We start from the raw sequence: 13,555 nt of genomic DNA, 5'->3' as shown, positions 1-13,555 counted from the left end.
ATTGTGAACGAGTCATATGCAAGTGGAAGAGTGTGATATAAAAACAATATGGAAAGGTCATTGGAAGAATTAACAAGTTCTCCGTTATGGGATTCAATCTCTCATCTACCAGTGAACGTGGCGGTGTATTTTATAAAGAGACACTATACCTCAACTCCCCATTTCCCGATTCCTCGTCCAAGAATTAAGGGACGCTACAATTCGACTCTTTGCTTCTCCGCTCCTTCTGAGAGAGCGGAAATAATTCTGGAAGCGTGCACATATTATCATTATAGAGGACACGCATACAATATATTACTACCTCTCTCGCGGCAAAAAGTAGCAGAGATAATTCCAAGAAGCGAGGATAATCATATATGGTTGTTCTATTCCCATCAATCTCCGGACATGTCGGAAATACAACGCTTTGTATACTGGCTTCGAGTTAAAGCAGCTATAGAGAAAAGAAAAAAAGAAAGTAAAAAAATGTAAAATTGTTTGGATGAGACAGTACAACAATTTAAAAGAATCAAGATTTTGCAATATGGAACACCTAGAGCGAGTGGAACACGAGCTGCTGGAGCAGTGCAGCCAAGTCGTTACCTTGGTGGAGTGTTTCGCGTGATTGCAACGATGTGAGGAGTGCATCGAACAACTCGAGGAACTTAGCCGTGTTAAGCGTCCTCGACTCACCGTTGCAAATAGACAATCTGCGGTGGCGAGGATCGCGCGACTCGCGGGTGCAAAAGTACAACTAGAAAGACGTTTCCTGCACGTTGGTGGTGAGTACGCGAGCACCAGTAAAGACAATGGATCTCTCGTTTGGCGAGAAATCGATACGGCATTTGAAAGCCGTATATTGACTTGTGCGGTGATCAATGTGGACTATATCGAGCCGCGACAATTTTTAGAAGACGCTGGTGGTGTAGTGCTCGAGCGAGTACGAGACATTGTACAAAGACACGATAGTGTGAAAGTGAACACTGCATAACGGCGAATTTGTGACGGGCGATAAACGCGCGAACAAAAGTATAAACACTAAAAATAGTGAAGTCTTTCGAGTGTCAAATTTGGACGAGTGGTACGAGCAGTACGTTATCGAACCCACGTTGACGTCGCTCGAAGAATTCCAAGAACGCGACAGTGGATGGGCGTTGTCGCGAATTCTAAATTTGACTGTAAACGTGAACAAATATAATCCAATGCACGCGGGATGTTACATCGAATTACCGCGGGAAATTATGTTAAAGCGAGCGGTGATCAATGTACGATCCAATGACAATGCGTGTTTCGCGTGGTCGGTGGTCGCGACTCTGCATCCGGCTGAAAGAAATACAAATCGGGAATTGTCGTACCCGCATTATACGGTGTTAAATTTGCAAGATATTACGTTTCCGATGACGTTGAACCAAATTAAGAAGTTCGAACATCTCAACGACATCTCAATCAACGTCTACGGTATCAAGAAAAAGGAGATTCTCCCGATACGGCTGACATCAAGGAAGATGGAGAAGCACGCAAATCTATTGTACGTGCAGGATCCGCGCGACGACAACGCGGGGCACTTCGCGTACATCAAAGATCTGTCCCACCTTGTGAGCTCGCAAATAAACAAGAAGAAATGCAAAAAATACTTTTGCGACCGGTATGTATTTTAACAAATTTTATTATTTCTCTTATAAAATTGTTTAAAAAATTGTTTAAAAAATCATATTTTCCGTTTGCAGATGCCTACATTACTTCAGTTCGTCTGAAAGATTGCAGTCACATACAACGGACTGCGAAAAGATGAATGATTGCGCCATCCGACTGCTGAGCGAGGACGACAAGTGGCTCGAATTCAAGAACCACACGAATAAGGAACGACTTCCATTCATCGTTTACGCGGACTTGGAGTGCGTACTACGGCGAACGGAACCGGCAGAGAGGGAAGATGCATCGTACACCTACCAGCAGCACGAGGTATTTAGCATCAGATACTACGTGCGATGCTCGTACGACGACGCGTTATCAATATATCGATTTTGTCGCGGCGAAGACTGCGCTGCGTGGTTCGTTCGGCAACTCGAAGATTTGGCGCATCAAGTAAAAATTCTGTTATCCGCGAATGTCCCCATGGAAACGTTGTCGAGAGAGTAGTGGGAGGCATATCGTAGCGCGACGCGTTGTCACATTTGCGAGAAATCATTTGCGTCGGACGACACGCGGATACGCGATCATTGCCATCTTACCGGTCGTTACTGTGGTCCAGCGCACTCAAATTGTAATCTAAATTATAAAGATTCATATTGCATTTCCATAGTATTTCACAATTTATCCGGTTATGACGCGCACTTTATCATCACGGAAATAGCTACGGCGTTCGAAGGCAGGTTCGACGTGCTGCCGATAACAAAAGAAAAATATATTTCGTTTACAAAACACGTTAAAGATACCACCGAGGGATCAGATTCACGAAATTGCGTACGCTTGCGGTCACAGATTCGTACAAGTTTTTAAATACCAGCCTTGATAAATTGGCATTTTTTCTAACGAAAAAAAAATTAAAAATTTTACATTCCGAATTTTCCACGGTCTCAAACAAAAATTTTGACTTGTTGACGCGCAAAGGTGTCTTTCCGTACGAATACGTGGATCGCGCAGACAAGCTGCAGAACACGCGCCTACCATCGCGTGAATCGTTCTATAGCTCGTTGACCGATGACACGGTGTCGGAGAACGATTACGCGCACGCCACGAACATCTGGCAGCGGTTCTCCATCCGAACGCTCGGCGAATACAGCGATCTATATCTCAAGACCGATGTCTTGTTATTGGTCGACGTTTTCGAAAATTTCCGCGAAAGTTGCGTCGCGAGTTATGGACTCGATCCCGCGCATTACTACACATTGCCAGGTTTCACGTGGGACGCCATGTTGAAACATACGCGCGTAAAATTTGAGTTGCTCACCGACATCGATATGGTTATGTTTATCGAACGCTGTATACGCGGCGGTCTCAGTCAATGTTCCGGCAGATACGCGCAGGCCAATAACAAGTACATGCGTTCGTACGACCCGTCGAAACCGTCATCATACCTTATGTACTTTGACGTAAATAATCTGTACGGATGGGCGATGTGTCAACCGCTGCCCTATGCCGAATTTCGATGGATGGAAGACATTGAGAACTTTGACGCGAGCGCGATCGCTCCGGATTCGTCTACGGGTTATATTCTCGAGGTCGATCTCGAGTATCCGCATCATTTACACGATCGACACACTGACCTATCTTTCTGTCCGACGCGCGATAAACCACCCGGCACGCGGCAGGATAAACTTCTCGCGACGTTATACGTAAGAAGCGGTACGTCATCCATTATCGCAACCTGCAGCAATGTACGCGTCATGGTCTTCGTATCGCAAAGATATATCGCGTACTACAATTTGCTCAATCCGCCTGGCTCCGCAATTACATCGAACTCAATACACACTTTAGAACGTACGCGAAAAATGATTTTGAGAAAAATTTGTACAAATTAATGAACAACGCAGTATTCGGTAAAACAATGGAAAATGTACGCAATTACGTCGACGTTAAACTTTTGACCAAATGGGACGGACGGCATGGCGCGGAGGCAATGATCGCGAAACCAAATTTTCACAGCGCAGCGTCTTTGCGGAAAACTTAATCGCCGTCGAATTGCGTAAACTCGAGGTAAAATTCAACAAGCCGATTTACGTGGGTATGTGTATACTCGACATATCGAAAATCTGCTTGTACGAATTTCACCACGAATACATGTCACCGCTGTATCGCGAGAAATGTAAGATCATGTACACCGACACGGACAGTCTCGTATACCACATCGAGTGCGATGATGCGTACGAGGCGATGAAACGCGATATCGCTAGATTCGATACGATCGATTATCCAACGAACAACGCGTACGAGATGCCTCTCGCGAATAAAAAAGTACCCGGTCTAATGAAGGATGAGAATAACGCGATAATGACGGAATTCGTCGGACTCAGAGCGAAGATGTACGCGGTGAGGGTGGACGGCAGAAAAGATATTAAAAAGATGAAAGGTGTAAAGAATAACGTCGTTACGCGAACAATAACGTTCGACGATTATACGCGGTGCTTGAACGAAGAGATCGAAATGACTCGTCGCCAATCGTGTATAAGATCCAAGCTATACCAAGTATACACGGTGTCCGAGTCGAAAATCGCTCTGAGTCCGTACGACGACAAACGATACATCGTACCGGATTCGACGGAGACGTTACCGTGGGGACATTGGCGGATTCCATTGTAATATATACATTGTAATATATACATGTTTATAAAATGTACATATATTTTTATATTTTTTATATAGTTTATATGTATGCATATATGCACGTATGTATGTACGTACCTATGTATCATATCTATGTATGTATGAACGTATGCATTCTTGTAGTTTTATACGATACTGTTATATATGTAGTATAGATGTATGTATTTTTTGTAGTTTTTATATGTAGTTTTTACAATAAAATTTAGTTGTTCAAATTTATTTTATATATAATTTATAATAGCAACCAAGATCCTGCTTGCTGAGGAATTAGCTTTAATTCTCTCTTCGATTTATTTAATGTATACTCGGCTTAATACATATATTGTTTATAATGCAGTTTTACATGTGTTCTCGTAAGTTACATACATGTATAGTTTAAAAAATGTAATGGGAGAAAAAAATAATAAAAACTCTTTATATACATGTATACAGTGTATATTTATTTTTTTTAATACATTATAAAAAGAAGAAAAATGAATTAAATCACACTGCTTTTGTTTATCCATGAGTTATGCGATTTATCGAATCCCAGCCACTTGACGTAAACCTTGTCTCCCTTCTTGCGTAGTACTTTCTCCACGAGATACACGTCCGGATGAGTCGCGCGATGCAATTCGTGCTCGTAGAACGCGCCCGCGACCGATTTTCCGCGATAATCCTCGAGCAGATAAGGTACGGGATTAATACGTTGCACTTTAACGATCTTAAACACCTCGGTGGTCCAATTTGGCGTGTAACCAACTTTTTCGAAAATTGTCTTGTACTTGCTCACGCGTACCGATTCGCCTACTTTGAATTTTGCTGGACCTGCGATCTTTATCGCGCTGTATACCGTATCCAAGAGTCTTTTAGCGATCGCGGGAGTTACGTCAACGGGTCGCATGCCGATAGTGCGATGCTTGCGCGCGTTGTAATCTGACACGAGACGCGGTAGCGCATCGACCCACTTGTAAGTGCCGTTGAGCGTAAACATCTTCCACATGTCGTTCTTAAGCGTGCGACTGAATCGCTCGACGATCGATGCCTTCAACACCGTATATGTGGAATAATGATTAACGTTGTGTTTTTTCAAGAGTTGTTGCACATCGGCATTGTAAAATTCCTTTCCCATATCCGTTTGCAAGTTTCTCGGGCATCTTCCGCTCTCTCGAATTATCTTAGCGATAGCGTTACCCGTCTCGCTTCCGACCTTGCTCTTGAGCAGTACGGCCCAGGCGTACTTGCTCAACGCATCGATGACGGTGAGTATGTAGTGATGACCTCTGTTGAAACTCGAGTACGGACGCATCTCGACGATGTCAGCCTGCCACAGATCGTCGTATCCCCGAATTATGACACGTCTTCGTGAAAAATTTCTTCTCGCCGGAGCGTGCAATTCTTCAACGAGTCGTCACCTCTCGGAGCTAACATTTTTTTCACGTCCATCGGATAGCATGTTCCAACGATGTTTAATAGTAAATAAGATATACAATTTAAAATTGTTTTTTTCCTCACTGACGTTAATCGACTGGCTCATTTCGTCGATACGCGATTAATTTATAATAATGCCGGCTTCGCGAAGTTCCTCGATGATCGACAGCATCTCGTTGTCGTGAGCGTTGTTACCAGCTCGATGCGAAGCGTCGAGCAATCGGAGTCGATCCATCAGTTCGTTGGGATCGTCCCAATGCACGTAATCGATCTTGTTGTCGTTTAACTTCATGGCGGCTGGTATATTGCTCACGCCTGCACCCTTTTTACGCCCGCTACTTCCATACGTAGATACGAGCGGAGCGATGATGTTAATATACTTGGATCCCCTATTGTCCTTGATGAGATTATGGGCGCTGTGACCACGTCTATGAGCATTTGTTGTTAACAATATACTTTTATACGTTTGTTTATCATCCTCGGTAAAAACCGCGTCATCGGGAAGTCTCTTGAAGATCAATTCGTACAATCCTGGTGTACCATTGTATCTCACATTGTCTATGATTATGGAGTCATTTTTGTCAACGTCAAATTTCTTGTCACTAAGCATTGCACCTGTTTTTATCGAAATAAACACCGTATACGCGATCAAATGTATCGTTTTTTCCATTATCATCGAGAAGAGGGCTTACGTACTTTTGCCCTAATGGTCCCAGCTGATTATGCAACGCTTCTCGACCTTGTTGCGTTTGCAGACTCTGTTTGATGGTTGTTTCGAATGACGGTTCACTGGCGTCTTTTGTTTCGAAAACATCTTCATTTTGCAGGAACAGCGGTGGTTCTTTCGGTGGATCTTTCGATGGTTGTATCGGTGTAGACTCGAACACGAGTAAATCTGACGCGGCTTTCAATTCTTTCGTTGTACGTTGTTTTTTAGACTGCGGCATTAATTTCAACCATCCAACATCCGTCCAATATGAATCCTTGTCAGTAGTAGTAGTAATATCGTTATCGTTGTCGTTATCGCTGTCTTCACGTTTTTGTTTTTTCTTAATACCGAGATCCTTTGCTTCTCTTTCAATCGATTGAGATTCCTCGGTTTTTTCAACAATCTGTTTTAGAGGTTCGACGATGGGCTTGAAGCGTTTCTCCAACGCTGTATCTTCAGCTATTTTACCAATTTTTAAAGCGCGATATTTTTTGCGAATCGAATCGCTCGTTTTCGCAATCTGTTTCGCTATTTTCTCGCGATCTTTGGTGTTATCCATGTTGCCTGCTCCACATATCGACATCGATTAACCACGTTACGGTACCGCGAACGTATTAAATTCCTTTCTGTATCGCCCATTGATAAGCGGACTGTCCTTATCTATCACTAGAAATCCATACTCGCGCTGCCAACAATCGCGGCATAACGCACAGAATTCATCGTATGACATGTCGGTATTCACGTGATCGTTGTAAACATGTTTCAAGTTGGTACCATCCTGTTTGAACAGAATCAGCAGATTCGCATTGTCGCGTATCAGATGTTTAAGTATCCTCGCGTACGTCTGACAGAGATAGAAGCAATCGACGTTCGAGTGGCGGCCCATCGAAAAGTATTCTCTCACAGCATCTTGCTTATCGCACGCAACGTCGTCGAAGACGAAGATCGAATTGGGACGTGCCTCGCTCGGTGGAATGACGTCACTGTTGTTGGAGAACGTAAAGTAGCCGATTTCTTCTATCGATGTTAGTAAATTTTCCAAGTATCGATATTTCGGTTGTTGCAGTGATTTCGAGTATACGTACACGTTCTCGAAACGTACACCGTGCGGACTCTCGAGCAAGCTTATGAGAACGTTGGTTTTACCACAATTCGACGGCCCGCAAATGATGGCGCGTATAGTACTCGGTAACATTTCACCGTGCTTGCGCTCCGTCGCGATGTCTCCCATCATTCGCGCTCTCTCGTCACAGTTCGCGACGCGTATCGTCAGCGGCTGCCGTACAAATTTCATGTTCGCACTGCGTTATCTAGGCTTCGATCGAACGCCTATTTATAGGCGCGCGAAACCACGAATCGCTCAGTAGCAAAAATGTATCTCGCGCTGTCGCATCCCTCCGATATTCGGGATTTGAGCGCTGAGCAGTTGCAATATATACCGAAGGTCGTACTGTTACGCGTGTGTGGTAATTATATCGATCACGTGTGGGACAAGCTTCCGGAGTATATAAAGGCGGATTTGGAGGTTCAAACCTATCGTCGTTGCGTCGAGCATTATAATCAATCGAGGGATCGAGATCATATAGACGGTCCTGCACCGAAGATAAAGGATTGTGGCCTATGCCAGCAGCAGCGTCAAACGAAGGCTACATTGGAGGTCTGCTCAATCGAGCGATAAACGCGCTTCCTTTCGAACTACATATCCCCGGCTATCAGTTTTGCGGTCCGGGTACTCGGCTGAAAAAATGATTAGCCAAAGGTGAAACGGGCATAAATCCACTGGACGCGGCGTGCCGTGAACACAATATTGCGTATTCTCAGAGCAACGATCTTACCGACAGACACGCGGCGGACAAGGTACTCGCCGATAAAGCCTTAGGACGCGTCATCGCGAGAGATTCGGCTCTGAGCGAGAAAGCTGCAGCTGCAGCCGTTTGGGCAGCGATGAAAGCCAAGATCGGCATGGGTATGAAGGTGAAGAAAAAAACCGGCAAAAAAAAGAAACGAATACTTCCAACGGCGAGGTGGTGTGTTACCGATTTTGCCAATTTTGGGCGGGTCCTTAATCGGCGGAGCGGCCAGCGTGGCGAAAGCGATAAACGACAGGAAAGTCGCGCAACGTCCACTCGAAGAACTGCAACGTCGCGCGATGGAAACGCGCGGACAGGGACTGTATTTCGCTCCGTACAAATACGGACGAGGACTGTATCTCGCCCCGTACAAAGGCGGACGAGGCGTAACAGCGAAAAAAAAGAAAAAAAGAAAAAAAAACGCCAAAGAGACGATAAAAATACTTACGGGTGTAACACCAATGTACAATTGGACCAGCTGTATGCACGTACCATATTTTAAAGGCGTTTTTATGCGTGACGCATTACCGATTAGCGGCGCGCGTCGAAATGAAAATGGTATCGTAAATCTGGACGACACGACGGGCCCCGGTACTCATTGGGTAGCGTACGCAAAGAGAAACAATCGCCTTATATACTTTGACAGTTTTGGTAATCTTCGACCGCCCAAGGAACTGATACGATATTTCGGAGATGATGCTACGATAGAGTACAATCGAACGTCCTATCAGACGTACGATCAGAGCGTCTGCGGACAGCTGTGCTTGTGGTTTCTTCTCCAAAACAGTCGACGCGCGTGAATTTATAAAGTCCGACAAAATGTCGCGGCGTCTCAGTATTCGTCGAACGCTTTTTCCATCATGTCGCTGACGCTTACGCTGAGCGGGAAGAGCGGCGTTCTCGCGACAAATTACTCTCCAGCTATAGATTTGAGCGACGATGACTACGAGCTTGGTCTAACAATTTTGGAGACTTATCACACGATACCGAATGTAAACGCTTCGAACAATACATTTTATTTTGGCAAAGACGATGCAGAAATTACGATTCCCGAGGGGTCGTATGAACTGCATGCCATAAATGAATTTTTGAAACGTGAGATTTTACGGAAACGTCCGCGACGCGACGCGCCCGAGGGTAACGCTGGTGACACCGCGCGCGGCGATGACGAGATTGGAGAATACCCGATAGTGCTCCGCGCAAATTACAACACGATGAGGTGTGAGATTAAATGCGCCTACAGAATAAACTTTAACAAGCCTCATAACATTGGATCGCTGCTGGGTTTCTCGAGTATACTACAACCGTGAAGGTGGCACGAATCGGACGTGTCGATCAACATAATGAACGTAAACATTATCCGTGTAGAGTGCAACATGACCGCTGGCGCATACAGCAACGACAAAAGTGTGCACACGATACACGAATTCACCGAGCGTGCCGCCAGGATATAAGATATCGGAAAGGCCGATGCAGATCATTTACCTGCCAGTCATCGTACGGAGCATTACGGAGCTAACGATACGCGTTGTTGACCAGAACGGACGATTGCTCGATTTCAGAGGAGAAGAGATCACCGTCAGATTGCACGTACGACGGCGACAGCGATAACGCGAGCGTGACATTTTGAGATGCTCGTGTTGAACGAAGCGAAGCATACGCAGAGAGATAGCATCTTTTACAAAGAAAACATCGATCGACAATATTCGCTCATCCGGCTGCGTCAAGAAGAGGAAGAAACTTAACGCGTCGAACGTTAAATTTTTACAAGCTTTAGGATTCGCGGTGCGCAACTTGTGAAATGACTGATATCCTAAACATCGAAGACGAGTCAATCTTCGACGATCGCATCGTCAAGATTGAGACTCATGCGTACAACCCGTTTGCCAATACGACGTTCGGGTACAGCGATGAGATAAGAATACTTATACAGCAACAGGATCTGTACACATTGCCGTACGAAAGCTTTCTATATATCGAGGGAAAACTAACGAAGAACAGAGTTGTCGAGGGATCTGATGTGATGCTGGGAAATAATTTTGTCGCGTTCCTGTTCGATGAGATTCGATACGAACTTGATGGTGTGGAGATTGATCGTAACAGAAACGTGGACGTAACCAGCATGCTCAAACATTACGTAACGACATCATCCGACAGAAGCGTGATTCTGAGGAATGCCGGTTGGGATGAGCATACCAGCGCGGATGGATATTTTAACTTTTGCGTACCTCTCTACGCACTGTTGGGATTTTGCGAGGATTACAGACGCGTGATAATCAACGCTCGTCACGAATTGATCTTGATACGATCTCGTAACGACAACAATTGCCTGATGGGAAATTCGGCGTTGGATCCCGTGATCGACTTATTCAAGATACAATGGCGAATGCCGCACGTGTTATTGAGCGAGATAAAAAAACTATCGATGCTGCGCACTTTGGAGAGCGGACGATACTTGAGCATGGCTTTTCGCTCGTGGGATCTGTACGAGTTTCCGCTGTTACAGCGTACAACCAAGCATTCGTGGGCCATCAAGACCGCTACTCAGCTCGAGAAACCGCGATACGTCATCTTTGCTCTGCAAACAGGTCGCAAAAATGTCATGGCTGAGGACACAAGCCGGTTCGACGACTGCAACTTAACGTGAAACTCTATCTGAACTCGGAATGTTATCCGTACGACGATATGCATCTTGATTTCGACAAAAACAGATGATCCGTGTTGTATGAAACGTACGCGCGTTTCTGCAGGGGTTACTACGGATACGAATATCTCGAGCCGAGTCTCGTCTTTTCCACATAACGGTCCATTCGTAATCATCCATTGTTCTCGACAAAACGAATCGGTCAAGAGCGCAACCGTGGACGTGAGATTGGAATTTGAGACTAAGGAGAACGTACCGATGAATATCACCGCGTACTGTCTCATTATACACGATCGCGTGGTTCACTACAATCCGTTGACCAATGTTGTACGCAAGATCACCTAAGAGCATCGCTGGCACATGAGAGAGAGAGAGAGAAGAGAGAGAGAGAGAGAGAGAGAGAGAGAGAGAGAGAGAGAGAGAGAGAGAGACAATAAAATCTACAATACATCGAAATCGACCGCAGTCTCGAAAAATTGCTCGTCATGGTCGTGCCAACGTTCGTAGACCTGCAAGGTTTTCTTGTTGGAGGACAGTTTGTTGTAAAGGAGTTTGCCGCTCTCAGAAAACGGACCGTTCTCTCTCACTATATTTTCGCAAGCCCTATACCATGGCATTTCCTCGCAAGTGCCGACAAGTCTCGCGCACGTTGGGTGATACATCATTACCATAGACTGCGATGGGACGACGGAACGATTCCATACAGCAAAGCTAAGAGTTTGATTACATAGGCTGTGCATAGAACGGAAGAAGACGAAGACGACGACGACGACGACGATGACAGCGATGCTGTCGTATATGTCAAGGGACACGAAAAACGACAATGGCTGTGGAATTTGCTTCTGGACGATGAGCGCGTGTACATCGAGACTCTGGATGCTGATTACGAAAACGTAGATTCTCTAAACAATCTGGACGCTGATAATACTATGCGGATATCACTATATTAATTGCGCATTACAAAATGTATTCAAATTATTTAATTGGTGGTCAGATAACCATGAATAAAATAAATATGATATACGAATTATGTTTTTTATTTCTTTTCCATGCGTTGATAATTCTAACGATCGACGTACCGCTTCTTATCATATAACGCCGAGAAGTTTATCTTGCCGGGATGACTCGCGCGCGTCGAGCAGAAATGTAGGTCAGTGTGTCGGGCATGGACATGACAAAGAAATTGAATCACGATTTAAAAAAGTGAAAAATTTTTTTAATATTTATTTAATGCAAAAGAATAACTCATACACTTTTATTTATTGTATATACTATAATATTTATTGTATATATATTGTATTGTATTGTATATATATATATATATATATTTGTGGATCTTTATTACTTATGTAATTATTCAATTATGTAATTATTCAAAATAATGAGAATATCTTGTAGACACTGTTCACCACACTTCTTCATCATCTTCATATGGACGTAAACCAAAGAGTCTCTGCAGATCAAATACGTCCTCGCGAGTAATTTCTTCCCATAAAAAGTATAAATACTCCTTGTGTTGACGACGCTGATACCGTATCCATCGCCGATGATTAATATTCATAAAACCATTAATTTTGATATCATATATGCATAAGTACTGCAAAAAATAATAAAAAATCTCAATTTCACACAATTCATTACATATCAAATAAAGGAAAAAAGACAAAAAGAGAGAAAAAAGAAAAAAAGGAGAAAAAGTTACGTACTCCATTCGGGTGGCGTATTTGAATTTTTATAAGATTCCGTACTTGCACAGTTTCCACGACTGAGATACCATCGAGATATAATGTCTGTCAAATTACAAAAATATTGAGTTTAATATTTTTTACAATATTGAGTTTAATAATATTTTTAAACATTAGAAAGATAGATGTGAATAAATATACTTACTGCTTCAGTTGGATAAGTAATTTTTAACAAATCTCTAATATACGCCAAATAATCGAATTCCTGCGATGTCTTTTCACTTGCCATTTCTTCTCGTTGAACGTGTACGTTAGACACTACGCGATACTTTTGCGTTTTTTTGTATGCACGCTTTTCTCTCTCTCTCTCACATTAGACTTCCATCTACTGTGATCCTGCACACCCCATGACCCATTATATATCATCGACAATTTCTTTGTTTAAATCGGAACATCATCATCATCATCATAGGTCTCCCCGATTTGTTTATAGCAGCCGGAGTATCGGCGCTTCTCTTGACACGCCGCGTTCAGTCTCATGCAATGAGTCTTGTGGAGGCATTGAAACGTGGCCTCGATAATAATTTTTGTGCGCAAAGAATCACTGGTGCGTGAAAAAAAACAATTGCTTTTTGCATGAAGAACTTTGAGTGCAACGCAATGGAATTACCACGCGTCATTCTCCGCGCAAGATTCAACGGAGTAGAGTATCGTGGTAACTTTGTAATATTTGTGGAGGAACAACGTATTTATTACATTGACAATAACCCTCTCATTGGTGCCACGCAACTGCCATGGCTAATACCCTTGTACGAACATATTCGTGCATTGGCTTTGGCACAAGAAGAGTAGGAAGAGGAGGAAGAGGAGAAGAGGAGGAAGAGGAGGAAGAGGAGGAAGAGGAGAAGAGGAGAGAGGAGGAGAATAATTATTTAGAAGTCCGCGGGTTAATCTC

General features: G+C 43.8%; 3 protein-coding genes across 3 annotated transcripts in view; 1 reads left to right on the top strand and 2 right to left on the bottom strand.

Moving 5' to 3' along the window:
• The window catches only part of LOC105427732 (uncharacterized), a 142,728-nt gene that overhangs the window by 39,274 nt on the left and 89,899 nt on the right, over nucleotides 1-13,555 (bottom strand). The window lies entirely within an intron of this gene.
• LOC148936297 (uncharacterized) lies at nucleotides 960-2,529 on the top strand. The gene is made up of 2 exons (XM_089078587.1): nucleotides 960-1,624; nucleotides 1,707-2,529. Exons 1-2 carry the CDS (start codon nucleotides 1,182-1,184, stop codon nucleotides 2,116-2,118), a joined length of 855 nt encoding a protein of 284 aa, XP_088934713.1. The 5' UTR covers nucleotides 960-1,181; the 3' UTR covers nucleotides 2,119-2,529.
• On the bottom strand, nucleotides 12,110-13,464 carry LOC112553053 (uncharacterized). Its single transcript, XM_089078588.1, has 3 exons — nucleotides 12,806-13,464; nucleotides 12,622-12,705; nucleotides 12,110-12,512 (listed from the first exon to the last, which is right to left on the bottom strand). The coding sequence occupies exons 1-3, from the start codon at nucleotides 12,887-12,889 to the stop codon at nucleotides 12,321-12,323; spliced, it is 360 nt and encodes a 119-aa protein (XP_088934714.1). The 5' UTR covers nucleotides 12,890-13,464; the 3' UTR covers nucleotides 12,110-12,320.

This window comes from Pogonomyrmex barbatus, unplaced genomic scaffold (genome assembly GCF_055798465.1).
Source record: "Pogonomyrmex barbatus isolate J1 unplaced genomic scaffold, ASM5579846v1 scaffold24, whole genome shotgun sequence".
Lineage (NCBI taxonomy): Eukaryota > Metazoa > Arthropoda > Insecta > Hymenoptera > Formicidae > Pogonomyrmex > Pogonomyrmex barbatus.
Note: the sequence above shows the minus strand (reverse complement) of the source record. Positions and strands in the feature narration are given on the sequence as shown.